The 23,337-nt window shown below is 39.6% G+C and overlaps 1 protein-coding gene across 1 annotated transcript in view; it reads right to left on the reverse strand.

Annotated features, from left to right (window-relative positions):
• GFRA1 (GDNF family receptor alpha 1) overlaps window positions 1-20,180 on the reverse strand; it is a 148,656-nt gene extending 128,476 nt beyond the window's left edge. Inside the window, exons 1-3 of the mRNA XM_064663426.1 lie at window positions 19,789-20,180; window positions 18,407-18,709; window positions 17,113-17,196 (exon numbers count right to left, since the gene is read on the reverse strand). Coding sequence (XP_064519496.1) covers window positions 17,113-17,196; window positions 18,407-18,709; window positions 19,789-19,828 — 427 coding nt within the window. The 5' untranslated portion in view covers window positions 19,829-20,180. The remainder of the gene's footprint in view (window positions 1-17,112; window positions 17,197-18,406; window positions 18,710-19,788) is intronic.
• Between the last annotated feature and the right edge of the window lie 3,157 nt (window positions 20,181-23,337).

Consider the following 23,337-nt stretch of genomic DNA (forward strand, 5'->3'; position numbering starts at 1 on the left):
AGTTACTCTCTCTCCTTTTTCTTGGAATTCCCATATTTTGTTAGCAGTGTACTTCAACTGACTACAGCATCTTGAACAACTGAGGCGGCCGTAGGAGAGCTGTCTTAATTTTCCTTTGGGTGAATGCCAGCATAAAGCCAGGCAAGAGTGACTGCTAAGCTGCAGCCTTTTTAGAGTGGTGGCATGAAAAGTGACAACACTATCAATTAAACAAAGATGGGAATACTGCTCTCCCAGTGCATCAGCTCTGGATCTAGCAGCTGCTTACTTTACAAATATGAGCAGCTTGTTCTGTTTGAGAGTCTTCTAACTTTCATAAACTAGACCGTTTTACAAACAGGACAAGATGCTTCCGAGGTTCTGGCACTGAAGGAAAATACAGCTGCTAACTCATTGCTGAGCTATGAACTGAGTTTTTCACATAAATAATCCTCTCCATCTGTAGCATGAAGTGTAGGTGAAAAACATAAGGCTACCAATTCTGCTCTGCAAAATTCTGGCATCACTATTATGAATGAATTTCATACAATGTCTCAATCCTATTTGTTCCTGCTAGAGAAAGGCATATAGCTTTTATATGAAAACTGTCTAAAGCTTGCTTGCTCTCCTGAAATAAATACCAATTTTAAGACAGATCAGACAATGATCACAGCAGTGCTTAAAATACACACAAGATGCATGACAAGCATCACAAACAGGACATTAAAGTGCTCCACAAAAACCTGTCTTGTCACTAAAAGGGTCTTCAAGGTTTGACCAGTATGAGATGAAGTAAAGTATTGAGCAGTGACACACACATGTTACTATCAGATGAACTTTTATCAGTGTAAGAGTATGGAACATCCTATGCACTGTAAATAACTACAGAACTTTAATTTCAAGACTTGCCTACATGGAAAATCTCCTGTGTTTGGAAGGAATATTCTTGACTCTACGTGATGCAGTCTCCTTATCAGATTGCTCAAAGCAAAGAAGCAGCAGTCATAATATGAGAATAATTACCAAGAACAAGTCCTGTTTTGTGGAAGAGATCTCTCTAAGATTATCTGTCCTAGGCATCAAACTACTGCATGAAAGCCTACAAAAAACTTCTAAGACCTTTTAATCTATATTTTTTATGAATAATGAAAAATAACATTTAGAATTAAACCAATGGCATGAAAAAATATTTTTTAAATGTTATGGAGCTTAGATATATATCACAGAAGGTAAACACAATTCTCTTTCCTCACATAACTTAAGACAGAAGGTAATGGCTGTGTCCCTGTTACGTGTGAATAGAGCAGACACAGCACACACATGGAATTTCAAAAGATGCAATTAATCAAAACATCTCAAGGTCACACAGACAAGGTATATTTGCAACCTGGAATACACAAAGCTACATCATCGTTCATAGTGGTTATATCCTGCAGCTTGCTTGGGAAAGCTCCATGTGATCTTCACAAAAAATTTTACCCAAGGAGGAACTAAAAATTTGATCTAGTGAAGCTGATTTTGATTCAACTCTGATGGAAAACAACTGGAGGCTTGATGGCAGCAGAGGGCCTAGAGGACTCATAACGAGACCCTGATAATAGAATGTAAATGGTATCCTGTGACTAAAAGCAAGAGTTAACTCTGCTGCAGTTAACTATAAAGCATATTTGTCATAATTTAATGCTATGAATATGGGATCTGCAGATTAAAACAAATTCTTTCCAGATGAAGCAGCAAAATAATACAAAATGTATTTTGTTCCAGTGTTCCAACATACATGAACGGAAAAACAATGAGGAGCCAATTTCACAGTGGCTGATACCATCCTCACAAATAAAATAATCTGTAATTAAAAGAAGTAATTGGCATACTACTTAATTACTGCAAAATATATTCTGCAAATAACAATGTGACCTGATGAAATAAACAGGTTTAAGCAGGCAAGCATCACTTTTCTCCCTCTGCCAACTATCCTTAAGAACTACTATTTACCTTGCAAAATAGCTGCTGCAATTTGACTGGTGTCCCTACAACCTAATTTCTCTGTAACATATCTCTTAAGTTTCCCATTAGTGGCCAACTGACAACCAGTGGAAACAGCAACAAATAGAAAAACATTTATGCTTCATTACCCACTAGGAATGATTGTATAAGAGTATAACATAATACCAGAGTATATCAAATTCTGCAAAAAGCAAATTGGTCATTTCTTTCTCTCCAACACCAAACAGAGGCACTACTTGCTCTCCCCTCCAGGAATAGGTTGCCACCTTTCAAGTTTTGGTACTGAGTGGAGTAGCTTTTTGATATACATGAGAGTGAAAGCAATGAGAGGATTTTCTGTTTAAAGATGTCTTTTACACTACCTGAAGCTCTCCAATTTAGAGTCTGACAAACTCTTTAGTTTTATTCACATGCAAAATGTTGCCTTCTTCCCTTCTACTTGTCTGCCTCATTCCAGGCGTTACTTCTTTAAAATTATATTTCAGTTGATTATTCAACATTTACTTGCCACCAGTGAAGAAACTACCAAAACTCAGGTATTTAAATTCCAAGTATAGCATAAAAACTAATGCTGTATGACAAGTCATCACAGGATACATTCTCTAAACAGCAAAAGACAGATTTTCCTTATGAAGCAAATCCAACTTGGCACTTCCATGTTTGTTTTATTAAGTAAAACTGCAGTATGATTGTCTATCTGAAGAACAATTCACTTTATTAACTTTAATAAAATAAATGGCCTCTGAATGCCAGATGTGAGATGGGACTTCTGCATACTTATTTCTTACCCACTACACCCTTAAACTGATTTCACTATGATGCAACAGGTATAGGCAGAAGGATTGGTACAGACAGGTATAGACAGAAGGAAATACACTGGGATATGGGTTACAACAGCAACACACTGCTTTGAGAATATTCAGCCTTACAACGCCTGTGCCCTGAAACACATGCTGACCTAACATCCTATGGTTTGAGGACACCCCCCTGTATTACAAACAGGAAGGTTTGGCTCGTCACAAACTGCACAATGCTGTTCAGCTCTGTGAAAGGTATGTGCACGTATCTCCTGTACAGCACACAAACTGGTAGCCCTTCTGATGCCACTTGTGAAGGTTTTGAAAACTCCTAACAGGAATGAAAATGCAGTCTCACAGAATGACCCACCTAGATTACAATCAGGAAATGAGGATAACTGAGGGTTTTTTTCCAAATGGAAAAGAGCTATTTCTGCAGACAGGTCTGGAAGTTTACACAGATGAGCCTCCTAACCTTTCTTAAAGTAAACCTGCTGTTGAATGATTTACAGAAAGAAACTTTCCAGCCAGCCAGGCCCAGAATTAGAGATGTGTTTGTACCTTGACTTTTCCTTTAATACACGTATTAATCAGATTTTAACTACATAAGTAAAGGTGATCTTAGGCACTGCTAGAGCACTGATTCATACCACATACTGGAAAAGGAGTGTTTAAATGTAATTTCAAGCCCGTGTCAGAAAGGAACTGCACAAGAGAGAAAAAGCTAAAGTCGTAAGTTTCCTGACCTCCAAAGTGCTTGTGTCTGCCAAATATACATTAGTTCTGCTTTTATATTTAATATGAAAAAAGCTAGAGTCCTGTCAGCACCTATTCACTCAAGTCTTAAAACAACTAAGGATAAAATAGTCAAGAAAATTAACTCAGCCACATCTTTTTCAAACCTCACAGCTCCTCATGCGAGTGTTATGTGTGAAGAGAAACAACCTGGGCTAACACTTGGGTGTTATCATGTGAAACAGATAAACATTTCACAATTAAACTTAAAATGATCTTCCACAACAAATACCAATACACCTCCACACACCTTCCAGGTGAACTCAAATCATTTCAAGTAAATCTGGGGTACTTCAAAGTACACAGAAGAAATGTGAACAGCAGGAGTCCCCCAGTGGTAAAAATACCTCAAAGAAACCTTCTCTTCCTCCAAAATACCTACCATACAGTATTTTGGGCAGATAGCCAAAACCTTGTCTTTAAATAGCTGTAGAGTGATTTACAAACGTATTTTAATACTTCTGCCACTCTTTAAACAGTTCAAAATAATACATTTACTGCAGACTAATAATACACATCTGAGAAGTTATCACCTTTAAAATAACCTTTCTAGCTTTCCTACTGTAGCCTAATAAATCATTCCCAATATGCACAGTAATTTCTAGAATTTTATCAAAATACTTTTCTGCTATTGGATCTTTTCACACAACAGAAAGTCACTACCCAGAATTAGACCACTGCACTCAGCTACGATCTGGGGAAAACACGATTTGTAAAGTAATACTCTGAAATACCAAGGTTTTCTGAGTTTAAACAGTTTTCAAATATTAGAAATCCCTTTAAAATTCTGAAAACCAGGAGGAAGGATAATGTTAAGCCTTAATTCTCTATGACATGCTCCTTGAGACTCTGATCTTGTTCAACATGTAGCATTCATGCTCAGGAACATTATGAATTGTCACCCTAATCTGTCAGCAACGCTCTTTGCCACAGAAGAAGTACAACCTGCTCAGTAGATAGAAGAGCTATACAAGCACTTGACATGTCTCCCATTCTGATAGCTGCAGTGGGAAGTAGCTCTTCTCATCACAGTCCAGGTCCAGAATCATTTATTATGTTTCTCAGTCTGGCTACAGACAGAAACTAGTCACTTTAAGTACTCTACAATCTTGAATATTGACTCTTACAGTGCAATCCCTCAATTAGCAGGTATTAGTGCTCAAGGGGAGTAAACTATTGGCTCTATTTTATTCTTTTTGAGACAGAATAATTCATTCTGTAACTTGTAAATTACATTTTTCTTCACAGTCTAAACCAGATATTGCATACTGCCTGCATTACAGAAATCTGGGGCTTTTTTTTTCTGAATATCCTAATGAGAACAGCTCTACAGAAAATGTTGCCATTGATGAGATTAATTTCTTTTCCCTCCCCTTAGTGTCCTAGGTACAGTCGCTTACTGATTATCTTTTAAGTAGGAATTTAGTTTTATTATGTCTGGTTATGTAGGATTAAATACATATTTAAATCACTGAGTTAATTTAAAATAATAGTTAAAATCAGTATATACAGTTGCAATGCTACAAACACCACTGTTTTCTTAGCCTGACAAAGTATTAATATTGGGAAGATTTTTAGGATGACATTTTCCTCCCTAAAGCAGGACCAAAATTTTGAAACATTTAAATCCTTGACTGACCGCAACAGGAAGGAGATAACTCTCTTTTTAATAATTTGAGGAATTTATAAGTTTATTTGCAATTAGCATAAATGGAAGCTAGTATCAGAATGTATAATTACTGCAGAGCAATGCAGTACCTAAGCCCTAAAGGTGACAGCCTCACAGGTGCACCCAGTCTCTGTCTTGCTAAGTGAATGATTTAAAGGATAAATGATAAAAGAACACTGCAGAGTGGCTGCTTGCAGTGGGTATCACTACAAGTTATCTGTTCTCAGAAGTATCTCAGTAACATCTGGGAAACCCAAACACCACCACTTTGTTAACGAATAGATAAATAAATAAACCCTAACCACCCCAATTACTCACCGCTTATGGCTGTGGTTATGTCACTGACAATGTCTTTACTACAGTGACAACGTCACCTTTTAGTCACTAATTATAGTCCAAGAGGGTAATGACCGAAGGTATTTATACAGCTAAAAGGTGAACCACACAGAGCAAGCTGAGGATAAAAGGGGAACGTTAAGGGACAGATAACTGAGCTACAGAAGCCGTCAATTATAAGGCACCTTTGTTGGCAGCTTCTGCAAGGAGGGGAAGGAGTGAGCAGAGAACGAAAAAATGAACTACTACATCTCCAGGGCTCCCAGCTCTAGCAGCAGGGTGCTCTGCTCAGCTCTGCCAGACTGGACATGTAGGACTGACAATTCCAATTTGCACACAGCGAAGGCATTTGGTACCATTTTTCTTCAAATAGGCTAATTCTAAATTCATTCTCATTTATGCTTTTGAATCTTCCCACAGCTCCTAGAGAAAGGTCAAGGGCATGTAGATAAGATATTTTTGGCTATGGAGAAAAAAATGTTTTAAAAAACTAAATGGAGCTCCAAGTTAGATCCAAATAATTATTTACCAAATTAAAAACATTGTATGCCTTTCTCCCTAAACATTAACACAGCTACAGTTAATATATTTACTTTCTACTCAACCCCAAAGAAAGCTGTCTAGATTTTTTTAAACTGTGCAAAAATTAAAAAAGAAACAACACATCACCAAACCCTGTGTTCAACAATTCTCACACCAATTTATAGACAAGATTTAACACACTAACACACCACACATTTCTTTGCAAGTCTCTTTTAATTTTCTATTGCAAAGGTAGGATGTTTGGCAAGGGGAAGAAACATCTCACACATCAGCAGCCTTGGGGAATGTTTGCTTAGAATCACACACAGTTTGACCTCTCAGAAGATCAAAGTAGTTTACTTCATCAGGTCACAAGTGGTATCAACCACTGCAAGTTTGTGTCATTATTTCACTGATTAGGAGACTAAAATTAAGAAAATAGATTATCAGAGGAAGAACTGACACAATTTCTCAGTCTATATGGGTTGATTTCAAAGCTATAGTTTTCATGACTTTTCAAATGAGAATACTATAGGCAGTTCTTATCCATGCAATTCTTTAAAGAAATCTGACAAGCAAATTTATCAATTTCTAATAGAATTTCAAATACTGCTGACACCTCACTATTTTCAATCATGGCTTGTTTCATAACTGTGTATGTGGAGAAAAGTCATGTTTGTCTGGGTCCTAATGGATGTACATTCCCATGGCAATATAAAATGAACTACAATAAAAATTATAATTTACTTTGCTGTCAGGTGCTGATCCTGTGGGTGTGAAGGAAAGCAAGTAAAGCTGCAGGGGCTGGATTTTGATCTGGTATTGTATTTAAATACTCTGTAGTTGAGATCTAATTGCACTTAATCTGCTCAATAAAATCATCTTCACTGCTATTAGTATCCCAGAATTGTGTTACTATATAATCCCAACCTATTTTTTAAAGAGACATTTTAATCTGCTGCTTAAGTGTTCATTAATGCAAAGCCACTGCTGTGCAGAACACATTCCACTCTGTTTGCAAGCAGCAAGCCTGGAGAAGTCAGGGTATTTGGACATGAATTCTTTGAAACTACTGCCAAATGTTAGTATTGCCTTTCTTAATCTTCTTTATGACCTCATGACGACAAACATCACCAAAACTTAATCATTAATCCTAAAAACACTCCATCTGAAGTAGAAGATGACTCTAAAAATACAATGTTATTTGTAAACACAATGTGATACCATCCGAATAGTCAAATGCAATATATGTGTTCATATATAATAGCTTCTGGATGGGTCCTTTCTTTGTTGTTACATTTCTAAATCTGAATAAATAATCTTCATGCCAACTAACATACATGCATGAGTTGTCTCTCATTTTGAGAATCCTGAGATGTTCAGTTATCTAATACAACTGCCAGCCATTGGCTGTACTTAATTGCCTGTACGTTTCAAGTCCACTGCATGTTTGTTTATATCACTTGCATGACACACTAGATGTTTTATGAGACTAGAATGAGATATGTCACAGTCTAATGCTTAATGATATGGTAGGAATCATATTTGCTTTTTTAATCATGATTTTCCAAGGAAATGTAAGTAAATGGAATATTAGTCTCTGTGTTCTCCACATCCCTGCAGCTCCTAGTGATTTTTTTAATCCATAGGACATACTTGAACAAATTTGACAGAGGAATGAATATGAAGTTCTTACAGATTTTAAGAAAAACCACAGTTTTAGACCCAAGAAGACTTGCCTGACACAGCACATTGCCTCTGGCTCTGAGCCATTCCAAGAGGGAACAGGGGCCCACCTGCCTGCCACACAGTCCTGCAGCACAAGTGTAACCCCCAGCCAGCTGCAGCACACGCTGCCCCACAGACAAGAGATGTGGGACAGAACTAAGGACCAGAGAAGAGGTAAGGGAGCACATGTAGAGAGGGCACAGAACAGGGAAAGAATACAGGAGCTCTTTTTGTGCAAAGAGTGGGGGCATCCAGGGGATGGAGGACTCTGATAGGATACTGGGCTTTGTCAGTTCCTTCACTCAGGAACAATTCCTTTTATTAGACCACATCTCAAACTCTTCACAACTGTAAATTCAACAACTGTACAGTTGAGAAAAAAAATGGAGAATGTTGGGTAAAAACAAGCCTAATCAAAGTTTGCAAGGAGCACAGAAGGTGGTGTTTCACCAGAAATACTGGACAAGGGAGGACAGGGAGGCATTGGGGCAATGGAGAACAGGAGAGCAGGGCAGGGGCAGAGGCAGACTGCAAAGCAATGACATCAGGCAGGAGAGTGAAGACAAGGCTGTCGTACAAAGGAATGGGAAAAACTGCAATCAGATTTCTGAGAAGTGAGTAGCTGAGGTGGAAAGCAGAGCCACTCCATGCTGCAGTGACAGAGAAGGAAACCCCTGAAGTCCTACAGCTGGAGGAGTTACGGTTCAGAGAGAACAAAGCTGACAATCAAAGAAGGGACAGCAGTATATTGAAAAGACACGTCCAGGCAGGAATGAGTTGGGGTATGAGGTCACAGCAGTGGTCAGCACTAGCCTGACTGCAAACCCAAGAAACACCAGCAGTGGGCTGGAGGCTGTAGGACTGGGAAGTAGGGAGAATCACTGTGCTGTCTCCAGTGGAGGAGGGAGAGAAACAGCTATTTCTGAGTTTGCTGAACTGAGCTTTAGTACTGAATTTAGGGTGAGAACTTAAAAAAGAAGAGCACGAAGTTTTTAACACTTCTGAACCTCATCAGCTGCATGACAAGACATTAATGGGAAGATGCATTTTATGGACACTAGACAGTGATAAAATAATATAAGCACTGAATGCAGAAATTCATCTTTATTTATGGGTTCCTACTCAAACTGTTTGATATCTTCAAGTCTCTTTACAATCCATTATTTCTGCAAATTTCTATGCAGGAAGAGTTATCTCTATGCCATTACACTTTGTGTCATGCCTCTCTCATGTTAAATTTCAAGCTGAGTGCAGATTGTACAGGACAATACCCTGACACTTATAAAAATTGTCAAAGCATTATAGTAACTAAAGAACTACTCCAAAAATAACTTAATGGTGTTAATGCCCACTATACTGACAGCATTGTTGCTGCATTAGTTTCATCCATGGAAAATGCAAGAATTAAAAACCACCACCAAAAATAATATGAAATAAATTACAGAATTACTCTTCATGAACAAAACCAGTCACATTTCTAAAAACAAAAGTTGTGAACACATTCTAAAAGTTAAAACAATATAATGTACATCTTAAAACAAGAAATGTTGGAGACTTATCACAAATAAAGTATCTGCCTTGCAATCCAGAAATTCTGATTTCTTTTCATTATATACAAGCATTTTACTCTTAGCGTTTTTAACGTACTGTCAAACTCCTGACAGATACCAGTGGCTTTTCCAAGATTATTATAAAAAAAAATTTTTTTAAATATTTTAAACTGTAAAGAGCCAGCATGCAAATCACCTGCTATAAACTGCACCTTGCTGTGCCATCAAGAGACAGAAAGCTGCAGGATGCTGCTCTTATGGTTTCACCAGGGGACACAGATTTCAAACAAGGCATTTCAGAAGCCCTACAAGGAAGACTGACATAAAAATATGAGTACTCAGTGCAGCCTTGTCTTCTGCACCAGTTGTCACACCACCTTTGTCACTGCAGTACTGCCACCAGTATCCTCCCCATGTGAACCACGGGCTATTTCTCTCACCACGTCATGCCTTCAGCTGCCCCATCAGCAGGCTCACTGGATCCAACCACTCACCCCTGTGACACAGCAGGGTGACAAAACCCAGAACCCGGCAAGTTCTGTGTTTCTGGGGTCCCCAGCAGCCCACACCTGTTCCTGCTCATCACATCCCTGGAACAGTGGTACCTCTACTCATAGGTGACTGGATTCTGCTTCCCTTCCCAGGGACAACTACCTGATCTCTCCTCATAATCCCACTAATACCACTAGCAGTACCTGTGTGCCTTGCTCCTACTTCAGAGTAACTCAGGTGGCACTTAAGCAAACCACAAAGCTGGCCTGTAACAGGAAACAAGAATATATAATTTGCTGCCCAAAATACACAGGCATTTTTCATTTAATATATGACCCCCGACACCATAACTGAGGCTTTCCTGCAAAGCACATTGAGGGATGGCAATTCCACTCTCCAAAGGTGCTACTCTAGAAAAGATGTGGTCCACTGTACACATCATATATGGTAACAAACTACCTGGCCATGCTTATTCAACAGGCTGTGTCCCAACACTTTCCTTTGAGGTTTCAGGAAAATCCTGCTTTCCTTCCAGTTTCCTCCTAACTATTCTCTCTTACTACTCTCAGCATTAATGTAGATGCTGAGTGTATATGCTTATATGTCTGTGTTGTATCATCAGATGCTTCCTCCTTCCGTGGAATGGATTTCATCTTGTTTCCCCATGTTTAAACAGGTTGACAAAGCCTGCCTAGACTACTTGGACAAGCAGAAGCTCTACATTTGCTCAAAGCTGTGCATTTTAAATACTTCAGGAAAAAAAGACCTTTTCTTCTGTTTTACAGCTCTTCAAAAAAATTAGCAAAAAGGTTCCAGTAATCTTACCACTGAAAGCAATGTGCACAACCGTTTACATATTCCTATTTTCAAGGCCTGTTCATGATCCTGCTGAAGGTAAAGTGCGTAGGCACTGCCTGTATAGGCCAGTCAATCAGCAAGGTACTTAATTCCCCCCTCATAATCAGATCTAGCTTCAAGAAATGCAGAAAACAGGAAATTCAAAGAGCTCCTGCAAGCCAACAGTCACCAAAGTGATTTTCTTTTGTGTGAAGTCCAATCTGATTATAAAAATGCAGAAGTGGAAATCTGGTATCTATGCACCCTCGATAACTTGTTATCTGACTGGAAGCCAGCCTAGTTGTCTCTGCAAAGAAAATCTGCAGACAGAAATGTCAAAGAACACAAACACTGGACACACTCTGATTTATTTTTATCAAACTATTTTCATTTTGTTAAATGCAGCTAAAATAGATGCCTGTGTTGTTTGGTTTTTTTCTTGCAACAGGACATAAATTCTCACTGGGAAAAAAAGAGTTAGTCTGGATTTGTGCAAAACCAGTACTGTATATTGGTCCAAGGGCTATTATTGCAATATATTACCTTACAAAGCAAAACACAGTTTGCATGTGTATGTGACAATCTAATGTAGGTTAAATTTAAAAAGTTTTTACTTTTCTGTTATCAAAAGGCTTGACCACATATCAGAAAACCAGAACTAGAGCCCTCAAAAAATTATATCAGGAAACAGAATATATCATAATCAAATAAAAAGATTTTGATGTGTTTTGCTTACTTCAGTGGGAACAGAATCAGACTGCAAGATTCCTGTTAACCTAATAAGATCTGGTTTATTTTTCATGAACTTGGGTGTATGTGCAAGGTAACTAACATGAAGTATCTGGCTTTTTTAACTGAACTACTATGATATGGGAGATCAGACCTAATAAGAGCACTGTAAAGAGTCAAGAGAAATCAACATTTTCAACATTTTGTAAATTAAAATTGCCTCTCTAGAAATGTGGCATCTCAAATAATCTTAAAGAAATGTCATAAAAAGACATAGTGTTAAATTAGAAAAATATGTGGCATTTGAAATATATGCAGATTTCAGAACAGGAACAAGATTAGAGGCCTCAGGCAATGGGAATTGGGAATGTCACACAGTATTAATTCATGGGAGAAGCCACTAATTCACATGCCACTAACCCAAAAAGGAAAAAGCAGTGAATCCCTTGGCTAGGACACAGACTAACTTATCTTTCTGATAAACAATCTAAAAAATGCTATGTATGGCTTCTACAAAAGAAAAGTACTTTACCAAATAGGAAAAAATAAATCAATAATAATTATAGTATCAGGGACCTGTTACCCAGAACACAGCTCTTACATTAGATCAAGAACCGCAAAAAAAAAAAAACAAAAACAAACAAACAAACAAACAAAAAATCAATGGGGAAACGTTCCACTCTTGATTAAAAGAATTTTGGGGTTATGAAAGTTTCGGGGGAATTAATACACTCCAACACAGCTTGTTCTAATTCTACAACCCCTCTGCTTCAGAAGTAGCAGAACGAGAAGGTACAAGGAGAAGCACACGAAAAAGGAAGCTCTGTTTCTCTCAGACCTGAGAATTCCAATCGAAAAGCCCCAGCCTTCCTCCCTCACCTGTGATGATGGCAACTTTTCCAAAGGAAAACACTTGCAGTCTGTTCTCAGTGAGGTCTCTACCCCATCTCAGAGAAGAAAAAATTACTGGGGAGGGGCCAGGCAGCTGTCATCAATACTCAGAGAAGGTTTTATGCTGGGGAGAGGAAACTATCCCCTTATAAAAGCCTGTCACATCCTTAGGGAAGTGTTTTGCACACTGGATTCATTCTTTCCCACAATCAACTTTCTGATTTGTGAATGTCAACTCTACAGGATGCCTTAAAGACTTTGAAAAATTCAAAGGAAAAAGAAGATGGGAACTAATAACCAACCCACTCTCCCTCTGAGCAGCAGTGGGATCCTAGAGGGAGACATCTTCATACATCCCACAGAGTGTAACAGCCACCAGTGCACACAGCTGAGAATTCCTGAGAATTCCAGCACTGCTAACTTTTTATAGTCTCCACTTTTTACAAACAGTAAAAGGCCACCTTGTTGACCACAACTGTTTGTCTTACAGCTTACTCAGTATGCAAGTCAAACATGCTAACTTCATGTACTGCATTACCCATGCTCTAATGTGGAATGATACAATCCAGCAAGAAGCCCTATGTGCTGTCTACTGAATTCTTGGTTTTAATTTACAGGTCTGCCATAATAAACATAAAATACACTCTTTTCTAAATAAAAGCTTCAAGGCACTTTCTACAACAGAACATTTTCAGAGTTTTTAGAGTAAACAGCCTCTGAGGAAAACAGCAGAATCAGGAAATACTTCTTTTGACATACAATCGTATGAGCCATTTTCTTTCTCTCATTTGTTAATGATACAAAAGGCACTTCTCAAAAATGGTTTACTACACTAACAAGAAATATTGGCAAAATAATTAATTTCTACCTGTCTTGTGTTTTAGCAACTGGAAACTAGCAGCACGTAACCAACCAATTCTCCACAGACTAACAGCAAACCCGGTATGTTTTAAGAGCCTGTCCTTTAAGATTATTTCTGAACATAATAGATGAAAAAGAAAAAAGAAAAGATTTGCAAAGCTGAACAATGGGATAATAAGCCTGTGAACAACTAGGCAAATTAAAAGTGAATCCATGGGAGGAGAACGTTATGTCATCCTGAACACGTTGATCTAAATAGCCAAACCTTTATTACACTCCGGATTTTATTTACACCACTTCACAGATATGGCTTAAGGCATTTTATTCAGATGTAGTGGCTCTCCCTTTTGTGTTGATACAAATGACACATTTCAGAGATATTATTTTGTTAAGAATTTCTACGGGTTTTATGAAGCTACAGTTTTTATGCAGGATATTTTCTTACAACATGCCAGAGATGACCACTATAGTGTATCAGCTGATACCAAATTAGTAATAATATATCTTCCAGTTACATGGCTCAATGTCAGAAACAACACAAATTGAAGAGGCAAACTGCTCTCCAGGTAGTAAAAAGCCATAGATAGCTTTAAGTAGTGACTAATTGCAGCATCTATCTTTAATTTACTGTGAAACGCACCTCTGAAATCCTATCAACAGATTTTGCATTTACTGTAGTTGTGACAGAAGTCAATGACCTTAAAACGTTTTCACCTCTCAGAAGTTGTAAAGGTTCAAGCAAAAAATGTCTGCTTAAGCAAAATCTTTACGTCACAATAACTAACCCAAATCTGTTACCCTCTAGAACACATGCACAAGTTTTCAGTAATTTGAAGAGCTGCTTAACAGCAAGAAATTCACACCCTTGAGGCAGAAGCATCACATCAGACATTGTAGTTATAAAGAAAATTCAAACCTAGATATGCCCAAAACAAAAAACCAAGACAGTCTAGTCCTTCAACTAGGAAGGCTCACAGTCCAGGCTTTGGCCATGTGAGGAGTCACTTTATAGAAGGAGCTAAATTATGAACCTAAAGTGCAAATGGAAAGCAACAAAATATCCCTGAATACTCTCATCATCACAAGGAAATCAAGAACTGACCTCACATTCCTATTTCAGCCAGCAATTTTTTTTTAATAAATTACAGTTTCCTTGCAAACTTTAAGTAGTTACTCAAATGCAGAATTCATGCTTATTATTATTAACTAAATACTGATAACCTGTTTTTAACAGATAAGAGTACAATAAATAATTTAGTGAGTTACATATTTCTTCTCTATGCCTTTGGACATTGTTTTCAATTTTATATAGAACACTTCTCTTTTCCTTCTAGTTCTAGACTAACTACACCACCAGCCCCTCTATAATGTAGACCACTTAAAAATACAGATGCTTCACCTTAATAACAAGACTGCATCCATTAACATGGATGGAACAGTGGAACATGATTTGTTACATTAACATAACAGGAACTAGGGAGAAAATTGGAACTAACAGGTTTAGCAATATATTTCTGATTTTTGTTTTAAATCAACATATTGATGCTTGAATTAAAGAAAACGTGGCATCCTGTTTCCATAGAAGATGCATTTTTGAACATCTTTCAGTATAAAAATACATCAACTGTAACTAAACTGTCCTTCATTTCTCAGACTTATGTATGCTACAAAAGGCTTATGTCACACAAAACAGTCATCTTAGCCGATGATTCTCCCCTTTTATGTACAGAAGAAAACTACTGTGATTTTCTAGACTACCTCAAAAACATCCATAAAAGATGGCAAAAGCATTCTACACTTGTTATACACCAAGCAATACAGTATCACAAATGGCCTTTGTGGTATGAAAGGGTTAATCACTGCTTTCAATTACACCCAAACAACTTAAATGAGAGGGAATATGCAGCAACATCTATAAACACAGTGACCATATTAGCAGAACAACAGTTATGAAACCCCTGCCAACGGTACTTGTACAGGGATTTTTTTGTTTGTTTGTTCTAATCAAGATCTAGAAATCTTACCAAGTTCTGCTGCTTGGGGTATTTGCAGAGTGCTGCAAAAAATCTCTAAGACTAGGAGCTTTAGAGAATGTAACACGCAATAGTAACCATGACGATAAGAAAAATGCTTTTGCTAATCTTTTTCTTTCAGTTGACAATACTTTCAAATACTGGTGTTTTTCCACTGGATTACAACTTTTTTCTATTGCTCCCTGTGAATCCAGGCCTCCTATCCTTGTAAACCTGAAACTTCTGATCAATGCACGGCAATTTGGGGTGCACTAGTAACACAGAATGAGACCTAACCAGTCCACGACCATCTGAAAGACTGTGATAGGATGGAAATCAATGGCTGGCAACTACGTCTTATTTCACTGTTGCACTGAACAGGTATTGAAAAAAATTATTACATTTTTAAGATAATTACTTTGCAAGTAAACAGGGAATCTAAAAAATAACAAAGGCAGAATGTATGTAGGGTATTTCTATGGAGATCATAAAACTGCTGAGGTAGATTACAATTTGACCCTAGGCAGCCTGATCATAAATTTTAAGAAAACTGCCTGGAACTCCTCTGCATTGATTTTGTCTTTGTTTTGTATTAAGTTGGAGTTTTAAGCAATAAAAAAATAAGAGAAATAAAGATTATTCTGACATTAATCATTGCTCTCTACTATTTCTCCAACAGAATTGCCCCAAAAATCAGGATAATGCTTTAAAAAGATGTATAGGATAAGGATCTGAAGTCACATTTTGAAAAGTGACTAAAGGGGCGATTTTCAAAGGCATTAAGATACCTAAAGATGCATTAAGCACTTAGAATTTTCAAAAGTGCCTGGGCATCTAACGCCTTTTTAAATCACTTAGTCCTTTCTGAAAATCCCAATGGGCAGTTACCTACATTTTATGTATCTATATGCCTTTGAAAACCTGTACCATTAAATACTTAACAACCTAAGCCCCCGTGGCTTTTAATGGGACTTTGAGTTCTAAAAAGTGTAAGTACATCTAGAAATTGGTCAAGCCACTCTTGCTGGTCTTTTTCTTTTTTCTTTTAAAGAGCCATCTCCTACTGCTTATCCATAGCATATCAGTTAACTACAGCTTCAGCACTGTCCAATTTACACACGATCAATTTATGTAGCTAAACAGATAAATGTCCCGAGTACAGACTGCATCCTCACAAGACTTCCGGAAACTCCTAAAAAGAAATGCAATTCCAACCTGTAACCCCAGTGAGTGCCCCCCCAAAATGGTGTTTTCAATAAATATTATCCAGAATGGGTATAACTTAGGCTGATAAAGAACAAACATCACAGTTAAATCACCAAGCAACATATTCGAAATATGATAAAAAGGTTCTTAGAGACAGCCACACACCAAGGGGGAAAAAAAGCAAAACAACAAACACAAAACCAGAAAAAGGAGGAAGTTGTGAATAGGCTCTTTAAACAGGCAACAGTTCCAGAAAAGAAGACAAACCTTACCTTAACTCTGAATTTTGTTTTAAACAAAACTGTATTAAACTATAAAGCATTCCCTTATGCAAACATTAGAAAGATCTATCTTCTGATCTTCCATAATGTCAATAGCAGGTAACTTGCACTGACCAAATTCCCAAAAAAGAACTGATTTGTAAATTGGGAACACAGGGAATCAGATTGCCACCTACAGGAAAATTTAGCATTTATTTCAAGAATGACTCAAAAAGAATACAAATTGCCATTCTGCCAAGCATTCTTTCAGTTCTAACTATTATTTCAAAACCGATTAGTCTTTTCTTTTGTGCAACTAGATCATGAACTTCCTAAATCCAGGAAGCCATTATCATTTCTTTTTACTTATCAGAGTAGTGCTTTAACGTTCCATAATTCAATTACAAAATCAAGTATCAGTTAAAGAATGTTAAATCTGCTTACCTGATACAATTGGTGCTAGCCTGAATATGTCTGATAGTCTGCTGTTAACTGGCTCATAAGGGGAATCTTCAAGCAAGTCATTTCCTAAGGACAAAAAAATATTCGGATTTTTTTCTTATACAAGAAGTCAGGGTGAGATTTGTTTACTTTTACTCTGTAACGTACTCCCCTTTAACCTGTTTAAGTGGCTACTTATCTATAAAAACACCTGAAAGAAACTGTCACTAGATCTTTTCTCTCCCTCCTCCTTGGATAAGGTCATAAGTTTCAGAGACAGCCTGTGACATCACAGAGACTGTCCCATCTCATGCCAGCAGGAGAGAAGCAAGGGTGTCCCTCTTCACCATAATAGCAGAGCTCTTTTTTAGAGAAGCCCAGCTAACAGCCAAAAACTAGCATCTTTGGAACAAAACACTCCTAACAAAATGCTAGTGGAAGATAAACTTTTTATGATACAGAAAATATTCATTATTTTAGGTAGCTGAAAAACATATATTGACTCATTAAAACGTACGGATAAATGAACAGGAATGCATTATTTCTTGTTCTGCAGAAGCAACTTAAAAAAAAAAAAAGTTAAATGGAGACCACACTGAAATTAAAGACTGCACCTTCACCTCCAGGGCCACAGCCAAATAGAGCTACAAATGCTAAAAATGCTGTCTCTCAAACGAGGACCTGACTGTTCTCAGTACACTGTGGGAAATTTGCAAGTGATATGAATAACAGAACCTACAAGTCAACCAGTGTCACATCCCTTCTAAATGGCATATCTAAGTCCTCCAGGAACCATAAACTTGGGGTGTTGTTTCTGCCTCAGCATGCCCAGGGAAATACAGGGAAGGAAAAATTAACTTTTCCTTAAAACAGTGCTCCTCTTCATATTACATTTAACTTCCAGCAAAAAGCTAAGAAACTAGTCCCAGTGTCCTATGATCTTGTTAGGTGAGTCCTAACTAATGAGTTCTAATATTATTAGGAAAACGTCTCCAAATGATTGTTTTTGTGGCTCTTGCACATGCTAGTGCCCTTATCTTTCGACTGTGGTTTAGAAAGGTCAGCTGGGTCCCCTGGAGGAAACTCTCATTGTGGATTTCCCAACAACAGGAGACGGAGCAGCAGCTGGCCTTGAGGCGGATGAAAGGTCCTCAGTTCGCAGCTGAAGAGCACAATGTGAGCTCCGGGGTCAGAGCCCGGGTGGGCTCAGTGGCAGCCGCTAAACTGCGGATGTGAGCGGCTGCAAACCCACACCCTGCACCGGGGGAGTGGGGCGGCTCTGTGCTTTGCAACGTACCCTGCAAGCTCTGGTACATGCTCCAGTAAATGCGCAGGCAGTTTTTCTCCTTCTTCATGCCCCTCTTACAGCGACAGTTGTACAGGGATTTCTGCTTGAGAGCTTCCATGGCGCTTCTGCATTCGTCCTTCGCCTCCAGGCCCGTGGCCCGGCTGAAGTTGCTCTCTTTACCGGCCACACACTGCCTCAGTGTCCTGTATTTAGTACTACAGCTCTGCTCCTTCAGACACTGATCGCTGGCTTTCACGCAGTCGAGGCGGTCCCCTCCAGGCAGCCCGCTCACTTCTGCACACAACAGTACATCTACAGAGAGGAGACATAAACCAACAAACACTCCTTGAAGGAGAAGGCGGATTTCACCGGAGCTCCAAAGAAGCATCTGGGAAGCACCGAGCACCTCCTCACGTAGCACATGCAGCCAACCCCACGGGCAGCACCTTGCAAACCTGGCTTCGTGCTACGCCTTAGAAAAAAGGACACAGGGTTTAGATCCACTTTTTGAGGAAGTCCAAAGAAAAGTAAGTTTTAACCCTGATGGCTGATTTATGAGGAAACACAAAAAGGAAAGAAAACCCACAGGGGTTAATGTGCCTGACAAAACAAGCATTCGTTATTCCATAGATCCACTTTGGTGAAACAAATCAGCTTTCCATCCGAGGGTTTAACTGAGGGGTTAAATATTCAGCCTCCCTTTCCACAAGAGCTTTGCTGTAATTTCAATTACATCCAGGAACAGCCCGCTCAGAGAGATAAGTATCCTCACTGATTGATATTAGCCTGTCGTGGCGTCACTTTTTAAAGGCTGTACACATTTTTGCTTATTCTATATGTATAAAGGTAGAATTTATTACTCTTCTTCCCCTCTCTACCCCCCATTTCTCTCCACGCATGATGCTTTTGCAGGAGAACAAAGCAAATTACATTAACTCTCTCCTCTCCATCGTGCCCCTGTCATGCTCCCTCAGACACATGCGGATGGAAACGCAAACATCTCCTGTGGAAAGGAAACCAGTTTGGGCTGTAAACCACTAGCAGTCGGGCACGCTGCCAGGTGCAAGTGAAGATATAGTCCTTCAGCTGGCTCTTGTCACCCCCCACCCTCCCTTGGCAACCTTCTTTTATTTAAATGAAAAGTTTCCCTGTAACTTGCGAGAACCCAGTTTAACAAGAGGCTAGACAGGCAAGTATCGAAGTCTGTAACCTCACAAAGCTTTAAATGTGGACCAGGCTAACTGATGTGAGACAGAGCCATAAAAACTACTGGAAACTTCACTATTCTGCCTAAACAATAGACTGACAACCGTCAGGCTCCCGATCCCGTAAACTCTAAGCTTTGCTTTAGGAAGCGATGTGCAGACCGAAATCAGGCACCAGCAACTTACCCATTAAGGGCAAAGCGAAGTACAAGAGAACGAGAAACATCTTGCTGTCTTCGGATGGTTTCCCCAAACAACTTGATGTGTCAAAATAAAAAGGATCAGCATGTAGATATTCCAAAACCACCGAGGTCCAAAGGTTCCAAGTTCACATCCATTGAATTCAATGGGGGGGGAATAAAAAAAAGAAAAAGAAAAAAAAAAAAATCACACAAGCCCCTCTTCTCTTCACCGCTACCACCACCGGCGGCAGGAGCAGCGACGCAAACGCTGAGCTTTTCCCTTAGATTTCAGGTCTGAGCAACCTGCACGCACCAGCACTGACTCCAGTGCGGAGCCAGAGGCGCACGCACGGGTATATGTGTGTGTGTGTGTGTCTGTGTGTGTGCGAGCGAGCGGCAGCGGGGCAGGAGCGCCGGTCGCCTCCTTGGGTGGGCAGCGCCTGTTCCCAGGGAGGGACCGAGAGCATACGGGGGCGGGAGGAGGGGGGGCACACCCGAGACCCGCAGCGCCCGCCCGGCCCCGCCGACAGCTCCGTACCCGCGGCTCTCCCAGCCCCCCGGGGCAATTCGCCCCTCCAGCCCCCAGACCGCAACTTTATTGCCTGGCGGGGCCGGGGCGGTGCGCGGGGGCGCGCAGGCTGCGCGGAGCGCTCTCCGCCGGGGCGGGGCGGGGGTGGGCGCGGGTGTCACCGCCGGCAGCGGCGGCGACAGCCAAAGTTTGGCAGGGAAATGGGTACGGGCGGGAGGCGCGGCCCCTCCGGTTCCGCCGCCCAGAGCGGAGCCCCGGCGGCTCCGGAGCGTTTCCGAGCGGCCGCTGAGCGAGACGGGGGAGAGGCGGCGGCCCCAGGGATGACCCGCTCCCCGCCCGCCCTCCGCAGGGGATCGGCGGCCACAGCCTCCTTCTGCCGGCCCCGCCGCCCGCGGGGGAAGCCCGAGGCGTCCCGCAGCGACCCGGGGGTGGCGGAGGCACCGCCCGTCCCTCCCCTGCGTCCCGGAATGGGGCGGGCGAGCCCTGCGCCCGCCGAGCCGGGATCCGCATCCCTGCGGTGCGCGGTGCGGTCCAGCCCTCGGCCGGGGCCGAGCGGAGTGTATCGGCTTCCACTTGGCTCCTGAATAAACAAAGAGAACATATGTCCCATATTCGTGACAGATGGTTCAAACAGAGAACTATTTAGTGGTTTTTCCCCCAGTTGCTACTATGTACCGCTCTCCCGAAACCCAACAAAATGCAATTAGCCTGAAATAGCATCAGTTTCCAGATTTCCTTGTTTTCATATGTGGAAAATTTGATTCAGGTGTTTTTATGTTCTAGCTGCAACCAAATGTGTTCAGTTGTTTGGGTTGGTCTTATTAATTTTTTTATTTCTTTTTTTTTAAGTCAATGTATACGTTCCTTGGCAGTTTTGTCAACAAGCTATTTGGCTCATTTGACTTAAGGAATTTGCCTTTCCTTGCAATAAATTTTGCCTAAAGGAGTTTGCCTTGCCTCATGAGATGGGAGATGATCAGGCTGGCCACTTTTACAGCAAAAACTGGATGGCAGATGGAGCTAAACTGTTGTGAGGTACTTCAGAAACACTTATTTAAAAGCTTAGCATATGCCAGGATATACAGAGAGTGCAACAGTCACAGAAGGGGCTTTTTTTTACCCAAAAAAACCTGCACAGAGTACTGCTTCTTTCGGTGAAGTTGTAATAGTGATGTCAAGTTGCAACTGATTAAGTCACAACTTTTGTGTTTTGGTTGTTTAATACGAAGAGGCCCATACTGTTATATAGTCACAAAATCTATTATCTGCTGTTCCTACAAGGACAGAATTGGAAAAACAAACACAAAGACCAGATTTCTAGAATATTTCAGGATAATTAGAAGGTGCTAAGGTGGTGATAGCATTGACAATTCAAGACAGCTTCACCCTTTCAAGTAGCTGGTATTTAATGAAACAAGTTGGCCTCCCAAACACTTCAATACAAATTGAACTGGATGATACAGAGAGATGATTACTTCTTTGCTAGTAATTTTGACACCATTATGGCACATAATAAGCTTTGTGTAGAAGTTATCTGTATATCTAATATAGAGGTAGCATAATTCTTCTGTTATTTAGAAGTCTAAATCAGAAATAGCTACACCATTCACAGCAGGGTATAGCAACTGAAAATAAGACTGAAATCCACTTTTTACGAAATCATTCATGCTTTAATGTCCTGAATACTTATATACACACATACATACACAGAAGTTATTTGGCCTATAAAAGCAACACATTGCAAATCTCTGCATTAATAGCTACTTCTGCTGTTGTAAAACACAGATTTTGTGGGGTGATTATTATTACAGTAAAACTGAAATCATGTTTTAAGTTTTAAAAGTCAAATAAAATGTCACTGACAGTTCAGAAATAACAAGACAGCTGGAAAACATGCATCCAAAATTCTGAATATTGCCCCTAAACACTCCTCCTGCCAGTATTTTGACTCATCTCTGGACAACTACCACCAAAAATGAAAAAGGGTTAAAATGTTTTAATCAAAACAAAGTTTAAAATGCAAAACCATGTTTGAAAAACAAAATCTGAGAAGAAAGTTCATGCTACATACAGTTGCTCAGAATATCCACCTGCTGCACAGTCTTTAACAGGACCACAGGTGCAAAAAAGCTTCTTCAAAATCACAAGGACATTTGTTCCACAGCAGAAATTACCTTTTTTTAACTATTTTTTTAGGTAGTCCCTATCCTTTCCATTTATGACTAAACTAATTTCCATGTCCTGGTAATTAGCCCTGAGACAGCACTTGTACTTTACTCTCTCTCTAGAGGATCATTGTGGTTTTGGGTAGCTGAAGTTACTTGTGTGTTGAACTGGTGTCCCATTAACACACAAGCTATGCAGCTTTCCTGAACTGAAGCACCAGGTTTTATTAGTATTGTTTATGTATAGTAGTGTGCCACAAATTGTAGCTACAAATCATTATTAGTTTTTTCAAGAATTTAAAAATATGCCAGACGAAACACCACAAGCCACTCTGTGGCTGGAGTCATAATGCTTCTGCTCTTTGTACATTGTTTTCCAATTGCCTTTTACCCCCTCTGGGTTAAAATTTAGTCAATGGATGCCTCACTGTTGATTTCAGTCAAACCAAAGTCCATCTTACAATTTGTATCTGTCAATCACTCCACTCACGAGCTTCTTCAGTCAAATGAAGAATAAAAGAATAAGCCATACAGAAGTACCTACAACAAACATTTTAAAGATTTTTAAGCTTTTTTAATACTCTGTTGATAGAGTTTTATTAAAAAAACTTTCAGGACAATATAACATAACATATATAAGGTGCAGTTCGTAGGGAAGCTTTCATTAGAAGCAAGGTGACAACACAATCACCACTGAATTACAGTTTAAAGGCCATCGCAGTATAAATAATTTGGAAGACAGAACTAACTACTCCAAGCTCTTTGCTGCCAGCATTAACTGATGGTACTTCAGTATTAAAGTACTTTTAGTTAGTGGGTTCTTTCTAATTGGAAGCTGTTTTACAATAGCTGGCATCCT

This window comes from Pseudopipra pipra, chromosome 8 (assembly GCF_036250125.1).
Source record: "Pseudopipra pipra isolate bDixPip1 chromosome 8, bDixPip1.hap1, whole genome shotgun sequence".
In the NCBI taxonomy this organism is placed as follows: Eukaryota; Metazoa; Chordata; class Aves; order Passeriformes; family Pipridae; genus Pseudopipra; species Pseudopipra pipra.